Source organism: Heterodontus francisci, chromosome 16 (assembly GCF_036365525.1).
Source record: "Heterodontus francisci isolate sHetFra1 chromosome 16, sHetFra1.hap1, whole genome shotgun sequence".
Lineage (NCBI taxonomy): Eukaryota > Metazoa > Chordata > Chondrichthyes > Heterodontiformes > Heterodontidae > Heterodontus > Heterodontus francisci.
The window spans coordinates 42,198,034-42,217,506 of record NC_090386.1 but is presented as its reverse complement, the minus strand read 5'-3'; the positions used below and the strand labels follow the sequence as shown (position 1 = coordinate 42,217,506).

Genomic DNA, 19,473 nt, shown 5'->3' with positions numbered 1-19,473 from the left:
TCCACAAATGCTGCCAGACCTGCTGAGTTACCCCAGCACTTTCTGCTTTGCTGCCACATACTTACCCTGCTGTGTCCCAGTGTCCTGTGAAGCTGCGATCCTCTTCTTCCACTCAAATGTAATATTCCTTCTTGTAGGCGTGCTGCACCTGGGTGAATAATCTTAAATTTGCACATTTCAGGACGTCAGACTTAAATACACCAGAAAAGATATTACAGAGGTTCACAGAGAGCACACCAACACAAATGGGAATGCACGGGCTTCACAGCAATGTAAATACGTTTTCACTAAATGTTCCTCACCAACATGTGTGTCTTTTTCTCTGTATGAATGATGTGTGCTAGCATGTAGCGCCAATGTCACATCCCTTTGCACTGTTGGCCCTTCAGAAGAGCCAACGTATCCAATGACATCATTGCCATGCCTACATTACACATGAGCGTAATGGATGCAGTGACATGGACATTGGCTCAGTCAGCTGCTCCCTTTAATGGTTTACACAGGGATGCTGCAGATGTAGACTGGTGCACAGCAGATGAGTGAGGATGCTGTGTGGCTTGCAGAGCTCATGTGGGTTCCCATTGGAGCAGACAGCCTTTGTCTGATAAACCACTTCCCTACGTCCGTAGCTCACTGCTAGTCCTGCGTGCAGAGCCTGGGTGCCATTTGCCCTCCCATGTGTCTTTGATATTGTAGGTTCTCAACGTCCTCATAGTCTGATGAGGAATCCTGTTGATGTTTCTCCTCATCATGTCAGGCCTTGCCCCTATTGGGTGCGTAGTTGCGCAGAGCAGCAAAGAAAGGAGCTGGTCTTTTCAGCCCGTAGTACATGGCATCACCGTACCCATACAGGCATTGGAGGTGCTCTTTCAGCATGCCAATCTCCTGCTCAATGGTGGCTCATGGAGCTCAGCGGCTGGCGTTGTATCTCACCTCTGCAGCAGTGGTGGAGTCTCTCACCGGTGTTAGGAGCCATGTTTGCAAAGGATTTCCCTGATCTCCAAGAAGTCACCCCTCCCTCTAAGCCACTTCAGTGAATAGAGGTGTCAGCTGGGACTGGCGCAAAACCTAGGTGTCATGGCAGCTGTCTGAGAAGTGGTCACACATTCGCTGCAAGCATCTGCAGTGTTCATATACCAGCTTCACCTAGGTTGAGTGGGGTCCTTTAATAGTGATGTCTGCAGGTGGTAGCCTGGCTGTAGGCCTGATGGCCACATATGTGCAGTCTATGAACATTACAACCTATGGTTCTCTGGCAATTGTGCCAGAACCAATGGCCCTCTGGGCCTGGCTGTGAGTCTATCCTGAAGCGAACATCCTCACTGGCCCTCCAGTGCAGAGCATTGGTGACCTCCCTGATGCAGCGGTACAATGCTGACTATGTGACCCCTCGAAGGTCTCTGGTGGGCCCCTAAAAGGCTACAGAGGCATCGGGGTTGAGAACTGCTGACACTATGAGGAACAAAGGCATGGGATGCCCACCGGAGCTCATGGGCTGCAGGTCATGGAGCAGGGCATGGAGACGTTTCACCACCCTTTCTATATGCACAATTTCCTCTGACACTGGTGCTCTGACATCCGACGGCATGTCATGTGGGGCCTGTAGATGCATGGCAGCCGTAATGGCAAGCTCCCCTTGGGGGCTGCTGCTCACGACCGGGGGCCTCTATGTGGATCACACCTACCTGTTGATATTGCCTCTGGTGCCTACAGATCCTCACATGCAGAGGATCACACAATGTAGGACGAGCCATACCTATTTCCATGTGATAAATAAAGTTGAACCCTGCATGTATTGGAAGATTCCTAACAGAGCATGGATTGCTGTTAACGGGTACATCAGCTGCTTTCCTGGATCAACTAATTGGCGTGCCATGGCATTGCCCATCTTGGCCAACACTCAGAGTGGAACAACATGACCACATCAAGATCCTGCCAGCTGAATCGATTGTCCCCATCATTCATAAAACCTTAATGCCCCTGCCCTTTCTGGCACCCTCCCCACACACAGGGTGACTAGTGTGCCATTGCCCCCTCACAAACACAGAGCGTACACTGTTAACGGAGGGATGGTGCATGGTACCTCCCTTCGTGCCAGCACAGCTTTCCCTCCTGTAATCCCAGACCCCCTCCCTTTCAGAATGCATAGTGTGACCCATGTGTAACCCCCCCTCCTCCCTTTAAGAATGCAGAGTTAGACCCCTGCATATCCCTCCTCGTCCCTTTAAGAATGCAGAGTTAGACCCCTGCATATCCCTCTCTTTCTCCTCCCTTTAAGAATGTAGAGTTAGACCCCTGTGTATCCCTCCTCCCTCCTCCCTTCGGTAATGTAGAGTGAGGGCCCTTTGGCTTTTCAGTTCGTGAACAGGATGGCACGTGACGGCTGCCTGGTCAACGTAAAATCCGGCAGTGTCAGTGGAGAGGTGGCAGGCTGAATAATCAACGTAGGTAGGTACTCCTTACCACATGCTAATTGTGGTACCGCCGGCTGCACCGAGGTCCCACCGCCGCCGGTAAAATGCGGCGGGTCCATCTCGACGGCACGGGTCAAGACGGGCCTCTCCCTGCAGCATTATACCGGCCCCCGCGCCGCGATCCGTGGCTTCGAGGGGCTGGTAAAATTCAGCCCTATGTGTGCAATGCATGTGCAGAGACTGACGAGAATAACAAACTGCTAATTCATGAGAACAGTTGGGTGCATAGGGGTAACTTGGGCAACTCATTGTGTAAATGATATTGCATGCAATTTTTTGGGGGGTTTTTTTTATGAAAAGGGGGTTGTTTGCGATTGAAATGCAATACTGTACTAATGTGCCTCCTGGCTTGTTGTAGTCATGTGACCTCTACCATGAGGCACTCACTGCAGGCAGCATTACAGGTCTGTTCATTAAAGACACAATAGAAGCAAGACTGTTGACTTGTGAGCTCGTAACAACAGCAGTAATCCCTGTGGCACCCCATTAGTTACAGTTTGCCAACCTGAAAATGGCCCATTTATCTCTTGTTTTCTGTTCGTTAGCCAATTCTCTATCCATGCTATTACCCCCAACGCCATGAGCTCTAACCTTGTGCAGTAACCTTTTATAGCACCTTATCAAATGCCTTTTGGACATCCAAATGCATTATATCTACTTGTTCTTCTTTATCAATCCTGCTTGTTATATCCTCAAAAATCTTTAATAAATTTGTCAAATATGATTTGCCTTTCATAAAACAATTCTAACTCTGCCTAATTGTATTATGACTTTCTAAATGACCTGCTACTACACCCTTAATAATGGATTCCACCATTTTCCCAACGGCAGATGTTAGGCTAACAGGCTTATGGTTTCCTGCTTTCTATCTCACTCATTTCCCGAATAGGGGCATTTCATATGCAGTTTTCCAAACTGCTGGGACCTTTCCAGAATCTAGGCAATTTTGGAAGACTACAGCCAGTGCATCCACTATCTCTGCAGCCACTTTTTTTAAGACCCTAGCATACAGGCTATCAGGCCTGGGGACTTGTCAGCCTTTAATCCCATTTGTTTTCCTTGTTCCTTTTCTATCGTGAAAGTGATTGTTTAAGTTCTTCCCTCCCTTTTGCCCCCTGATTTTCTACTGTTATTGGGATGCTTTTAGTGCCCTTTACCATGAAGACAGATACAAAGTACTTGTTCAAAGTCTCTGCCATTTCCTAATTTCCTATTATTAATTCCCCAGTCTCATCCTCTAAGGGACCAATGTTTACTTTAGCTACTCTCTTCCTAAAGGACTAGAGGGTGCCTGACATCGACAGAACCAGCCTGAAGCAACTTCCTCAGGAAAGGAGGAGGAACAAATCTGATACTGATAATGAGAGGAGAGTTAATGAACAATAAAATAACATTTTTAGGGAATATTGAAACATAGAAACAGGAGGAAGCCATTTAGCCTCTTGAGTCTGTTTCACTATTCAATGAGGTCTGGATGTAATTTTTAGACTATGACCTCTAATCTTGGACTCTCCAGCCCATGGAAATAGTTTATCTCTGCCTACCCAATCAGTTCCCCTTAATATCTGGAAAACTTTGATTAAATCACGCCTTAACATTCTAAATTCCAGGGAATCCAATCCAATTTGTGTAACGTTTCCTTGTAATTTAACCCTTGGAATCCAAATATCATTCTGATAAACATTTACAGCACCCACGCAAGCTCAGTATATCCTTCCTAAGATGTGATACCCGGAACTGCTCACAGTACCCCTAGTGTGGTCAAGTGAGTGCTTTTCATAACTAAAGAATGACTTCTATCCTCTGGTATTCTCGTCCTCCAGATATAAAGGTCAGCATTATTATTAGCTGGTGGAAACAAGTGATTAACTATTATACTGCTCTCAAAACTACTCTCTTGCGCTCCTCCAGAGTACATTTTGTCATTGTTGAGCATCCTCTAATCAATCCCTCAGTCTCTTGGCTGAGTGTGATTAAAAGGGAAGGTGATAGCTAATTCTGAGCCAGGTCCTGTTAAGTGATCCTTTATGGTCATCGATGTATTCTGGTGTGGTGAGCCATATTATAGACTCCCTTATATTTTTTTTGAAGGCATCACTAGAATCAATCCAATATTTGGGTCTGATCAGTAGCTAGTCACCCTCACCCCTGCAAATTGCATTCTTTCATCCCCTCATAATTCCCTCCCACTATCTTGACTCCAACATTTTTATTCTTCCGCAGTCTGGATGTTGTCTTTTCTGGTGACCTTTCACATTAGTTTCAATTTTCATGTGTTTGCTTCAGACATGTGGATGACAGCACTGCGCTCAAATAAGGGGAGATCTTCCCTCACTGGCATACCTGGGGTAGGGGGTCAGGGTGACATCACTCAGTTCCCTAGGCACAGCAGATGAGAAGGAGGGTCTCCCCTACCTGCCTCCCCCACCGTGCTGTCCCAGGATATCCTGAGCTCCACAAAACAAAACCACTGCAGTAAATGAAGATCCAGCATTGGAAACAAGGGACGTTCCTGATGTATTATTGAGAAATCAAGGTGAAGGTGAAGGTCGGTTCATGTCATCAACAAATTTAAAAGAAAAAGAGAGATGGAGAACAGTAAGAGTTATATGCTGCAAAATTAGGATTCTAGAAGATTGTAAATAAAAGCATGAAGTGAAAACTAACAGAAAAAAGGAACTTGCATTTATAAACTCATCTTTTATGCCCTCAGAACATCCCAAAGTGCTTCACAACCAATAAAATATTTTTGAAGTGAAAGTGTGGCAACCAATTTGTGTTTAGCAAGATCCCATAAATAACAATGCAATGTGGGACCAATATGATCCTATAAATTATTGTAAAAGAGTAGACCCTAGTGAGTGCTCATACCAGAAAAAAAGGAGAGTTCAGTAAGCCACCTTTGTAAACGGCTGTAAATTGTCTAATACGTTTCAGTCGCTGGTCCCATCAATGAGTTTGTCTTCTTCATTGCTATCATGACTTCACAATAATGTCACCACAAATTTACTGTTATCCTTTCAGGTGAATTGTAATGATGATACTGGAATAATTCTTGGCAAATGGAGTACACCATATTCTGATGGCACATCTCCAGGGAGATGGAATGGAAGTATTGCAATCCTTCGCCAATGGAATAACAGTGGCTGTCAAGCAGTACGCTATGGGCAGTGTTGGGTCTTTGCAGCAGTCACCTGCACAGGTAGGCCTGAATTTTGTGAGCGAGATGCAAATCGCGGTGGCGCGCTTTGAAGTTGGTGGTCCGCCCGCACAGATCGGTCGTCGCTGAGCCCCCGCCATATAATTTTCCGGGCCCCCCCATCACAACCCCTGATGTCAGAGGGATGGTAAAATTCAGCCTGTAGAGAGGCAATTAGTATTGTATCATGCAAATAAAAGGACTTACAGTTGAAATATGGATATGTATTTAAACATTTCAAAATATATATGTACATAGACAAATGTTTATAGAACATGTTTTAATGGTTAGTGAAAGAATATCACGGGGTGGAATTTCCTTAGTTTCACCTGATTTAACAATAGTTTAGTCGTAGGTCAGCAGAAATCCTGTGGGAGCAACATCAGTTGCTCTTTATGTCATTTCTCCAGGGTTTTTGCCAATCCCTGCTAAAGTTATGGCAGGAGTTCAGGAGAACCCCCATGAAAATTCCAGGTGTATATGTTTAAGTACCTGAAAATTCAATTGTGGGGGTGGGGGAGGGGAGATTTCTCAGACATAAGATTGGCTGAAGGAGTAGTAATGTGGGAAAACTGGGTTCCAATTCAGGCTCAAGGATTGGTGTGGGAAACTGGCACCAGAAAATAAACAAAAAGGCTAATGGAATGCTGGTCTTTATATCTAGAGGACTAGAAAAGAGGCAGAAGGGTTTAAACTAGTTTGGCAGGGGGATGGGAACCGGAGCTACGGATCAGTGATTGGGGTAGCTGTTGAACAGGCAGATACCGAGTGCAGAGAGTCTGTGAGAAAGGTTAAACAATTGACACGACAAAGTTGCAGCCAGTATGATGGGTTGAAGTGTGTCTATTTTAATGCAAGAAGTGTCAGGAATAAGGGTGATGAACTTAGAGCATGGATCAATACTTGGAGCTACGATGTTGTGGGCATTACGGAGACGTGGATATCACAGGGGCAGGAATGGATGTTGGATGTTCCGGGGTTTAGATGTTTCAAAAGGAATAGGGAGGGAGGTAAGTGGGGGAGTGGCATTGCTAATCAGGGATAGTATCACAGCTGCAGAAAGGGAGGTTGTCGAGGAGGGTTTGTCTACTGAGTTATTATGGGTGGAAGTCAGAAACAGGAAAGGAGCAGTCAGTTTGTTGGGAGTTTTCTATAGACCCCCCAATAGCAACAGAGACACGGAGGAACAGATTGGGAGGCAGATTTTGGAAAGGTGCAGAAGTAACAGGGTTGTAGGCATGGGTGACTTCAACTTCCCTAATATTGATTGGAACCTCCTTAGTGCAAATAGTTTGGATGGAGCAGTTTTTGTCAGGTGTGTCCAGGAAGGTTTCCTGACTCAATATGTAGATAGGCCGACTAGAGGGGAGGCTATGTTGGATTTGGTGCTTGGCAACGAACCAGGCCAGGTGGCAGATCTCTCGGTGGGAGAGCATTTCGGTGATAGTGATCACAACTCCCTGACCTTTACTCTCGTCGTGGAGAGGAACAGGAGCAGACGGGATGGGAAAATATTTAATTGGGGGAGGGGGAATTACAATGCTATTTATTAGGCAGGAACTGGGGAGCATAAATTGGGAACAGATGTTCTCAGGGAAATGCACGACAGAAATGTGGAGGTTGTTTAGGGAGCACTTGCTGCGACTGCTGGATAGGTTTGTCCCGATGAGGCAGGGAAGGGATGGGAGGGTGAAGGAACCTTGGATGACAAGAGATGTGGAACAGCTAGTCAAGAGGAAGAAGGAAGCTTACTTAAGGTTGAGGAAGCAAGGATCAGACAGGGCTGTAGAAGGTTACAAGGTAGCCAGGAAGGAACTGAAGAATGGACTTAGGAGAGCTGGAAGGGGACATGAAAAAGTCTTGGCGGGTAGGATTAAGGAAAATCCCAAGGCGTTCTACACTTATGTGAGGAACAAGAGGATGGCCAGAGTGAGGGTAGGGCCGATCAGGGATAGTGGGGGGATCTTGTGCCTGGAGTCGGAGGAGGTAGGGGAGGTCCTAAATGAATACTTTACTTCAATATTCACTAGTGAGAGGGACCTGGTCGTTTGTGAGGACAGCGTGGAACAGGCTGAAATGCTTGAACAGGTTGAGGTTAAGAGGGAGGATGTGCTGGAAATTTTGAATGATATGAGGACAGATAAGTCCCCGGGGCCAGATGGGATATACCCAAGGATATTACGGGAAGCGAGGGAAGAGATTGCTGCGCCTTTGGCGATGATCTTTGCGTCCTCACTGTCCACTGGAGTAGTACCAGATGATTGGAGAGTGGCAAATGTTGTTCCCTTGTTCAAGAAAGGGAATAGGGATAACCCTGGGAATTATAGACCAGTCAGTCTTACGTTGGTAGTGGGCAAATTATTGGAGAGGATTCTGAGAGACAGGATTTATGATTATTTGGAAAAGCATGGTTTGATTAGAGACAGTCAGCATGGCTTTGTGAGGGGCAGGTCATGCCTCACCAGCCTTATTGAATTCTTTGAAGATGTGACAAAACACATTGATGAAGGAAGAGCAGTGGATGTGGTGTATATGGATTTTAGTAAGGCGTTTGATAAGGTTCCCCATGGTAGGCTCATTCAGGAAGTGAGGAGGCATGGGATACAGGGAAAGTTGGCTGTCTGGATACTAAATTGGCTGGCCCATAGAAGACAGAGGGTGGTAGTAGATGGAAAGTATTCAGCATGGAGCTCGGTGACCAGTGGTGTTCCGCAGGGATCTGTTCTGGGACCTCTGCTCTTTGTGATTTTTATAAATGACTTGGATGAGGAAGTGGAAGGCTGGGTTAGCAAGTTTGCCGATGACACGAAGGTTGCTGGAGTTGTGGATAGTGTGGAAGGCTGTTGTAGGTTGCAACGGGACATTGACAGGATGCAGAGCTGGGCTGAGAAGTGGCAGATGGAGTTCAACCTGGAAAAGTGTGAAGTGATTCATTTTGGAAGGCCGAATTTGAATGCAGAATACAGGCTTAAAGACAGGATTCTTGGTAGTGTGGAGGAACAGAGGGATCTTGGGGTCCATGTCCATAGATCGCTCAAAGTTGCCACCCAAGTTGATAGGGTAGTTAAGAAGGCGTATGGTGTGTTGGCTTTCATTAACAGCGGGATTGAGTTTAAGAGCCGCGAGGTTATGCTGCAGCTCTATAAGGCCCCGGTTCGACCACACTTGGAATATTATGTTCAGTTCTGGTCGCCTCATTATAGGAAGGATGTGGAAGCTTTAGAGAGGGTGCAGAGGAGATTTACCAGGATGCTGCCTGGACTGGAGGGCATGTCTTACGAAGAAAGATTGAGGGAGCTAGGGCTTTTCTCATTGGAGCGAAGAAGGATGAGAGGTGTCTTGATAGAGGGGTACAAGATGATGAGAGGCATAGATAGAGTTGATAGCCAGAGACTTTTTCCCAGGGCGGAAAGGGCTGTCACCAGGGGGCATAATTTTAAGGTGATTGGACAAGGTTTCACGGAGATGTCAGAGGTAGGTTCTTTACACAGAGAGTGGTGGGTGCGTGGAATGCACTGCCAGTGGTGGTAGTAGAAGCAGATACATTAGGGACATTTAAGTGACTCTTGGATAGGTACATGGACGATAGTGGAATGAAGGGTAGATAGTTAGTTTGATCTTAGAGTAGGTTAAAGGTTCGGCACAACATCGTGGGCCGAAGGGCCTGTACTGTGCTGTACTGTTCTATGTTCCATGTTCTATGTTCTACGTTCATGTTTCAGCTGGTTAGACCACACCTAGAGTACTGTGAGCAGTTCTAGGCACCACACCTTCAGGTGGATATATTGACCTTGGAGGTAGCACGGTGCAGGTATACTAGAATGATACCTGGAATCCAATGGTTAAATTATGAGAAGAGATTGCACAAACTAGGATTATATTCCCTGGAATTTAAAAGGTTAAGGTGTTATTTGGTCAAAGTTTCAAGTTATTAATGGAAACTTATAGGGTAGATAGAACAAAGCTATTTTTGTTGGATAGGCATTCGAGAACTAGTCTAAAAATTAGAACCAGACCTTTCAGGAGTGAAATTAGCAAATACTTCTCCGTACAAACTGTGGTCTAAGTTTGGAATTCTCTTCTGCAAATGGCAATTGATAGATCAATAGTTAATTTTAAAGCTGAGATTGATAGATATTTGTATAGGTATTAAGATTATGGAGCAGAGGCAGGTACATGGGGTTGGGTTGCAGATCAGCCATGATCTCTTTGAATGATGGAACAGGCTTGAGGGGTTAAATGGCCTATTGCTGTTCCTGTGTTCCTATGGAAACCCTGGAGAAATGGTAAAAATGTCTAAAAAAGCATGTTTGCACCATTTGTACAGGGTCTTTGTTGATCTTCTGTCAATGTCATAGCAGAAGATCAAGATAACCTCACAGAATTAATATAACAAACCAGTGATGCACGGTTGCAATAAAGATTGCTACTCAATCTTCCATATTAATTGCTAGTTACATTATTCACATCAAAGTAACATTTTATTTTGCCATTTTGTTAGTGTCAGAACTGACAAAGTAATTTTAGGTCCATACCACATGTTAAATTGCTGGCCAGTATCACACATTTGTCATAAACATTAAGGTTCACAGTGACAAACATCTTTAGGTCTAAATTGTCAACAAGCCTATATAATATGCATCTAAATGTAAAATGATCAATTTGATTGAGAATTTGCTTTTTGAGAACATTAGGATAGTTATTCTTCCAGAGTAGAAAAACATGTATTAGATGTAAATTAATAACTTTTTCTTTCTTGCTTTAGTTTTGAGGTGTTTAGGAATACCTACCCGTGTGGTCACAAACTTTGATTCTGCTCATGATACTGATGCAAACTTATCCATTGATGAGTACTATCATGTAGAAGGGTTCAACACAGGAGAATCAGATGATAGCATTTGGTGAGTTAAAATTAATATTCAAACAGAACAATACCTTGTTACCAAATGCACTCTTAAAAACATAATGCTTGTGTTATTATTAAACCTGACATGAAGAGAACTTTATGGCAACAATCTTTTGTGCCAGTGGGATGAATACTTTCCATAGTAAAAAAAATGTCTGGCAGCCAGTATTTAAATCTGAAGGCAGAGGGAAAACTTAAGAGAAGGGAAAAGGGAAAATGAACTGGAAGGAACATGAGGCATAATGAAGCCAGGAGCAAGGCCAAGCCAGTGATGGAGCAGAACTGGGAAATACTTTGGCAGCAGTTTTAAGAGCTGCAACAGGAATGGGGACAAGTGAGTATTTCAGTACATCAGAAAAGTGGCTGGCAGACAATATTTTGAGTAGGTTAATATACAATTTGAAAAGTTGCTTACAATTGGGTTGGCAGCAGAGCCGAGACAAAAGAGATTCTTAATCCGCAATTATGCAAAGACATAGGACAATTGGAGGGGTTTCAATACAGCCATCTTGTGTCGGGGATCAGCAATTACAGCTGAATGTTGACATGAGCATTGCCCATCCTGAAATGTTAACCTAAGGTTTTGCCATTATAAGGATTAATAAAAAAGTGTAGGAAAGAATGTAAGGTTAATGGAGACAGTAAGTGTGCAATATATGCAAAGCTTTGAATGCATTACAGACAGTGGTTGTCTGGCCACACGTGGTTGTTTGGAGTAATAAGCGATCAATTTTTTATTCAGAATCTTAACTGCAACAAAACATGCACATGGATACGGATCATCAAAGTCCATCAACTTTGGGAATTGGAGGTTAATTGGTTCTTGATTTTGAATGATGATCAGAAACTTTGAAGTTGGCAAGTTGAGGCTGAAGTTATGACAGTTGGAGACAATCTTAGGAATCAATATGTATGTTCTAGTGACATATCTCAGAAGATCACAGAGGTTCTCAAACTGAGGGTTCTGGACTCAAGGGAATCTCACTTGAGGGAATCTCAGCTAGTCGATGTGATCTTCAGATTTCTGCATTTGTTGACTTAATAGCAGAATCTTTCTGTTGCTGTGTAATAATAATAAATATTTTCTGCAATTATATCCTTTTGGATAACTGACATTATGTTTTAGACAAGACCATTCTGGAGTGTGTCAATATTTGCAGGAAGTCTCTATAAGTACATTAATATTACCATGGGATTTCTGGGAATGTGTCAATATTTGCAGTTTGCTGCTAGGAAAATGCCAGTATATGTACTGCTTCCACCAGCTTGGATATAACATCATTTTCCAACTATTTAATAGATTTATTTCTGTGAGAGTTTCAGCGATATGAGATTGTTCTCTTTTATTTACTTTAGGAATTTCCACGTGTGGGATGAAAGTTGGATGGCACGAACTGACTTACGTGTAGGCTATGGTGGATGGCAAGCAGTGGATGCAACACCACAGGAGGAAAGTGAAGGTAAAGACAAAAAGATGATTAGGGGACATTGTGTGCATTATGAATAAACTATGACATATCAGGAACAAAGGAACAAGAGTCAGCCATTCAGGCCCTGGGGCCTGTTCTGCCATTCAATTCGATCATGGCTGATCTTGATCTTAACCCCATCTACCTGCCTTGGTTCCATAATCCTATACCCTTAGCTAATGAAAATCTAGTAATTTCAGTTTTAACGTTTTCAATTGACCCAACCTCAAAAGATTTTCAGGGGAAAGAGTTGAAATTTCCACTATCCTCTGTGTGAAGAAGTGCTTTCTGACATGAATGGCCAAGCTCTAATTTTCAGCTTATGCCCTTTGTCTGGCATTTCCCCACCAGAGGAAATAATGGGTTGAATTTTATCAGCGCTGCACTCTGTGGGGTCACACTTTGAAGTTGGCAGCCTTCCGACATGGAAGCGCTGCCGCAGAGCCCCCATGATATTACGCGTATGGCTCATTTAAATGGAGGGGGGCGGAGCGGCCGCCCCCGATGATGTAGAGGGGGCGGCTGCCGCGTCGCCGGTAACGGCGTCTGGCGCCATCTCACAGGCGCCGGTGCCATTTTTAAAGGGCTTGGAGCCCTTCAGGTAAATTTACATTTTCAAAGCATTATACCAACACGTCATTAAAATAAAACATTTAAAGATGTGGGCCCGTTCCCAACCCCCACAATGGTCTTTTTATTGTCAGATCTGATGGAAATGTATTTTAGCCCCAGCACGAACTTCCCCCCCCAACCTCACCACATTTGTCCTTCAGCCCCTTCCCACCATCCCCACAGCCCATGAATACTGTTTTTCACGCTCCTCTGCACCACCCCCCCCTGCTAATTTCATTCCTCCCCCCCCCACCTGTGTCTCGCCTCAGATCACCATATGGAGTCCCGAGGACGTGCGAGTTGCGGCCAGCGGCCATAAAATCGATGTGGGACGACCGCCGAGAACAGCTAAGGCAATTTACATTAATTTTGCTTAATTTCAATATTTAAATGATGGCCCTGCCACTTGGCGACGGGGGATCCGCACCGAGGCCTCACTGCCAGTAATATGCGCCAGTGCCTTCTCGGCATCATGGGTCGTGGCGGGCCGCTCCCGCAAGCATTTTACGGGCCTCCCTGTCATGATCCACGATGTCAATGGGCTGGTAAAATCCAGCCCAGTTTCTCTTTATCTACCCTATCAAACCCTTTAATCGTCTTAAGCATCTCAATTAGATCACCCCTTAATCTTCTTTATTGAAGAGAATACAAGCCTAGTCTATGCAACCTGTCCTCATATCTTAATCCTTTTAGCCCCAGTGAAATGATTGCATAGATTGTAAATAGGATAATTGATAGCAATGGTGAGATACCAAAGAGTAATTAAGCTCCAGGGTCTCCAAATTGCCTTTTAAAGGAATGGCTCTTGGGCAGTGTGTTTGCAGCTCCCAATGCCAATGACAGATATCCTGTTTAAATACAGTACACATAAAAAGGAATAAACCGTTCAAGTATCTGTTCATTTTATATTACCATAATTTACTCATTCTTATTAATTTCCTTGCTTTTTAAGGAACCTACTGCTGTGGCCCAGCTTCAATCACCGGCATCAAAGAAGGGGAGATGGATCTGAGCTACGACATCCCATTTGTTTTTGCTGAGGTAAATGCCCGGTGTGTGGATTGGCTGGTTTTTGAAGGAGGAAAGAAGATGATGCTGGAAGTTGATAACTTACGTGTTGGCCACAAAATAAGCACGAAGAAGTGTGGTTCCGAAGAACGTGAGGACATCACAAGCAATTACAAATATCCCGATGGTAAGAACAAAATTAATTAGTGCAAAGTAAAGAATGGCCAAGTAAATTTGTTTAATCTTTAAATGTATATAATGCTGTTCCTACTCCTGCTGTAAAATAGGCAGGAGTTCAAATATATTTTGCTGCGAGCAATTGGTAATATGTTGTTTGTAAAACAGGCTGTTTTAGATCTTGTATAATGAGACAGATTTTATTAGTAAACTCAGACTATGGGCTGCTCTGGGGGAAAAGTGATAATAATATGGTAGAATTTTAGATTAGGTTCGTGAATGACGTTCTTAAGTGCTCAATTAGAGTCTTAAACTTAAATAAAGTCAATTACATATGTTTGAGGGCTGTGTTGAGTAAAGAAGGTTGACAAATAAGATTAAAAAGTATGACTGTAGATGAGCAGCACGAACATTAAAAAAAACATAATTCTTAACGAATAAGCATTCCATTGAGGAATGAAAACTCTATGATAACCAAAGCGGTTAAGAATAGTATGAGCTTAAATGAAGAGGCTGATAAGGTTGCCAAGAAGAGTAATAAGCTTGAAAATTAAGAGCATTTTAGAAACCAGCAAATGTGATCAAAAAATTGATTAAGAGGGAGAAAATAGAATGAGAGTAAACTAGCAAGGAATATAAAAAGAAGAGATGTTAGACTTTTTTGTTTTTCTTCACAGAAAATATACCAGAAATAATGGGAAACCAAGGGTTTAATGAGAGTGTGGAAATTCTTTCTTTGGCCTCCTTGTCTCAAGAGACAATGGGTAAGCGCCTGGAGGTGGTCAGTGGTGTGTGGTACAGTGCCTGGAGTGGCTATAAAGGCTAATTCTAGAGTGACAGACTCTTCCACAGGTGCTGCAGATAAAATTGGTTGTCGGGGCACAGTTGGCTCTCCCCTGTGCTTCTGTCTTTTTTCCTGCTAACAGCTGACTCTCTTCAACTTGCCACTCTTTAGCCCCGCCTTGATGGCTGTCCAGCAGCTCTGGTGATCACTGGCAATTGACTGCCATGACTTGTGTCAATGTCACAGGACTTCATGTCGCGTTTGCAGACATCTTTAAAGTGGAGACATGGACGGCCGGTGGGTCTGATACCAGTGATGAGCTTGCTGTACAATGTGTCCTTGGGGATCCTGCCATCTTCCATGCGGCTCACATGGCCAAGCTATCTTAAGCGCCGCTGGCTCAGTAGGATGTATATGCTGGGGACATTGGCTGCCTCGAGGACTTCTGCGTTGGAGATACGGTCCTGCCACCTGATGCCAAGGATTCTCCGGAGGCAGTGAAGAGGGAATGAATTGAGACGTCACTCTTGGCTGACATACGTTGTCCAGGCCTTGCTGCCATAGAGCAAGGTACAGAGGACACAGGCTTGATACACTCGGACTTTTGTGTTCTGTGTCAGTGCACCATTTTCCCACACTCTCTTGCCGAGTCTGGACATGGCAGCAGATGCCTTTCCCATGCGCTTGTTGATTTCTGCATCAAGAGACAGGTTACTGATGATAGTTGAGCCTAGGTAGGTGAACTCTTGAACCACTTCCAGAGCGTGGTCGCCGAAACTGATGAATGGAGCATTTCTGACGTCCTGTCCCATGATGTTTGTTTTCTTGAGGCTGATGGTTAGGCCAACTTCGTTGCAGGCAGCCGCAATCCTATCGATGAGTCTCTGCAGAGATGCCTTTCCCATGCGCTTGTTGATTTCTGCATCAAGAGACAGGTTACTGATGATAGTTGAGCCTAGGTAGGTGAACTCTTGAACCACTTCCAGAGCGTGGTCGCCGAAACTAATGAATGGAGCATTTCTGACGTCCTGTCCCATGATGTTTGTTTTCTTGAGGCTGATGGTTAGGCCAACTTCGTTGCAGGCAGCCGCAATCCTATCGATGAGTCTCTGCAGACACTATTCAGTGTGGGATGTTAATGCAACATTGTCAGCAAAGAGGAGCTCCCTGATGAGGACCTTCGGTACTTTGGTCTTCATTCTTAGACGGGCAAGGTTGAACAACCTGCCATCTGATCTTGCGTGGAGGAAAATTCCTTCTTCTGAAGACTTGAACGCATTCAACATTGCCAGTCTAAGTGTGGAAATTAAGGTAATTAATATTACTGAAGGAAAAGTACTGGAGAAATTAATGGGACTAAAAGCCAACAAAAACACTGGACCTGATGGCCTACATCCTAGGGTTCTAAAAGAGGTGCCTGCTGAGATACTGAATGCATTGGTTTTGATCTTCCAAAATTCACTAGATTTTAGAATGGTCCCTTTGGAATTGGAAAGTAGCAAATATAACAGTGCTATTTAAGAAAGGAGGGAAGAGAGAAATCTGGGAACTACAGCCCAGTTAGCCTGAGATCAGTACTAGGGAAATGCTGGAATCCATTATTAAGAAAGTGATAACAGGGCACTCAGAAAATCATATGATTAGGCAGAATCAACATGGTTTTATGAAAAGGAAATCATATTTGACAAATCTATTCGAATTTATTGAGCAAGCAACAGCAGGGTAGCTAAAGGTAGCTGGTAGATGTAATATATTTTGATTTTCAAAATGCTGTTGCTCAGATGCCACACAAATGGTTGTTACAAAAGATAAGGGCTCATTTGGATATATGGGTAATATATTAACCATGGATAGATGATTTTTACAGTGGTTACAAATTAACTAAATTATTTTATAACAGGAGAATAAATGGTATAACAGTTAGATATGTGCAAACTGTGATCAGAATGTGATTTATGTGCAGACCATGTACTAAAGGATCCAGTTTTAAGTTAGCTGTTTAATTTATGAATGGGACTGACTATGAAACTGTCAGAAACACAGTTTATCAATGGACTGAATGATTAAAGCTAGGAAATGTATTAGTTTTGTATGCAACAGTACTCATTTCTTTCTCACTCCAAGGCTCCCTTCAAGAAGCAGAGGTTTTTAAAAAGGCTAACAGGATGCTAGATGATCCAACACCAGACAAGACGCTAAGTATGTGTTTGATCCCTGACCTACCCACTTACAATGGAAAACCAGTTTCCGTCACCATGGTCGTTTCCAACAAGACTTCAGAGCAAAAGGTTTGCAATCTCAACTTTTGGGCTAAGAAAAGAAAGTACAATGGAGTATCTGAGAACCAATGTTTCAAGAAGCATAAACAGGAGATCACAATTCCTCCCAATGAAGGTAATGAAAGAGCTATTAGACTTAAACCTAGTGGCTAGTATTTGTGGTATTGCTGGAGGGATTAGTGCTTATCAGCTTGGACCAACTATTAAATAGTCATGGTACAAGTTCAAGCGACACTTCAGGATTTTAGCACTCAGTGAAGTACTGAGGGATTGCTGCAATATCAGATATGCTGTCCTTTGAATGAATTGGTGTCTGCCTGCTTAGGTGGATATTAAAGATCGCCTAGCACTATTTGAAGAAGAGCGGGGAGTTCCCCTGTTGTCTCTGTTAATATTCTTCTTTCAAACAGCACACCAATTTAGATTAACTAGTTATCCATTTCATTGCCACTCATGGGATCTTGCTATGTGCAGACTAACTGCCGTACGCACATGCATAGCATGCTGCTACTATAATTTGTGTGAAATGCTTTGAGGTGTTGTTTTCATATGACATTCTTTTATCTATTATTTTCACAGAGGCCTAACTGTTAAAATAATAACCTATACTAAAGCAATGCCATCCAAACGTTAGGCATTTCTTTGCTAATATTGTTATCAATAGCTTCCAGTATCTAATCTGTTGGGACCTGGTTAAATTTGAACTAATCTTGATAAATGCATGGTGGGAAACACATGACCTATCTGGATTCTATGTATACAATCTACCTAATTGGCTTCCTGAGGGCAGGCTGTTTTGTAATAGCTTGTCTGAAGTATTGTTCCTCATTGCAATGAGGTCTCATATCCATCCGTGATGTCACCAGGGTGGGAAGGAGATCTGATTTGGATGGTGTGTGTTAAGGTTAGAATTTTAAAGTTTTTTATAAATTATTAAATTATATTTTTATCAATATAACTTCAGATGCTATGATGCAAAAGTTAACCACGTCATATAACCTTTTTTTCTTTTCTTGATCTTTTGCAGTTATGAAAATCCCTTTGAAAATGAACTACAAAGAATATGGATTGTTCCCTGACATATACAATCTGATGAAGCTGATAGCTCTTGTAACTGATGTATCAACAGAAAGCAGTGCATCTGCAATATCAGACATTGCTCTTATCAACCCTCCCCTAATAATTAAGGTAATGGTCAGGAATTGTCCCACCTCATTGAATTTCCATGTTGGAGGTGAACACTGATAGTTTTATTTTCCCCTCTTTCTCGTTATATTAGGGCAGATTTTACACTGTTGGGCTTAGTTGCAGGGCTGTAAAATGGGCGTATGAAATCGGGCGGCACAGTGGTGCAGTGGTTAGCACCGCAGCCTCACAGCTCCAGGGACCTGGGTTCGATTCTGGGTACTGTCTGTGCGGAGTTTACTAGTTCTCCCTGTGACCGTGTGGGTTTTCGCCAGGTGCTCCGGTTTCCTCCCACAACCAAAGACTTGCAGGTGATAGGTAAATTGGCTGTTGTAAATTGCCCCTAGTGTAGGTAGGTGGTAGGGAATATGGGATTACTGTAGGGTTAGTATAAATGGGTGGTTGTTGGTTGGCACAGACTCGGTGGGCTCAAGGGCCTGTTTCAGTGCTGTATCTCTAAATAAAATAAATAAAATCGGTAGCCAGTCAATTTGTAATAAAAGAATGACAACTTATATGGTGACTTTATTGTAACAGAATGTCCCAAGGCGCTTCACAGGAGTGTTGCAAAATTATTCACAAAGACACTTTTGGCATGCGTTTCTGGTATCATCCTTGTAAATCTTCTCTGCACACTCTCCGGCACCTCTGTGTCCTTTTTATAATATGGTGACCAGAAGTGCACTCAGTACTCCTAAGGGCTGTATTTTACCAGGCTCTTGAAGTCGGGCTCTGTGGTGGGGAGAGCCAGAAGATCATTCCGGCAGAGGCCTGCCAAGGCGTCCAATGCTAGGAGTGCTGGGCCCAATCTTCCTGGCAGCAGCGAGGCCCCATGGCGGCCCTTCAGCCACTGGGCGATGGGACCCGGTTTTGCATATTGAAATGAGTGCCATGAATACATTTAAATAAACTTAACTCCCATCTTATGGGCCTTGCCGCGAAATTCAGTGCAGCGGCTGGCACTCCCACACCTTCACTTGCCCATTTGCGAAAAGCAGGCAAAAGACTGGTGCAGGGGGGAGTGGGGGGTGGGGTGGGAGTTAATATTTTTAGTGCAACGGGGGTGGGGGGGCATAGGGTCAAATAATCATCATGAGTGTAGGGGATGGTGGAAAGGGGTAACCTTGGTACCGTTCGGGGAAAGAAAGGTCATATTTGTAAGGTAAGTGTTTTGTGGGGAAAGGGCAGATACGTAACTTTATTGTTATGGAGGGGGGGGGTGGTGGAAAAAGGGTGTTAGAATTTTGTTTGCAACAGTTGAGGGGGGTGTCTCTTTAAAAATATAAATCTACCGGCAGGGCTGGCTGCCCTTTAAAAGCGGTGCCAGCGCCTGCACACAATTAGCTCTGTCATTTAATTTCTCCTGCCCTCAGCCCTATC

The 19,473-nt window shown here is 43.7% G+C and overlaps 1 protein-coding gene across 1 annotated transcript in view; it reads left to right on the top strand.

Moving 5' to 3' along the window:
* LOC137378068 (protein-glutamine gamma-glutamyltransferase 2-like) overlaps window positions 1-19,473 on the top strand; it is a 59,750-nt gene that overhangs the window by 31,255 nt on the left and 9,022 nt on the right. Inside the window, exons 6-11 of the mRNA XM_068048134.1 lie at window positions 5,499-5,676; window positions 10,439-10,574; window positions 11,936-12,039; window positions 13,613-13,855; window positions 16,754-17,023; window positions 17,936-18,096. Coding sequence (XP_067904235.1) covers window positions 5,499-5,676; window positions 10,439-10,574; window positions 11,936-12,039; window positions 13,613-13,855; window positions 16,754-17,023; window positions 17,936-18,096 — 1,092 coding nt within the window. The remainder of the gene's footprint in view (window positions 1-5,498; window positions 5,677-10,438; window positions 10,575-11,935; window positions 12,040-13,612; window positions 13,856-16,753; window positions 17,024-17,935; window positions 18,097-19,473) is intronic.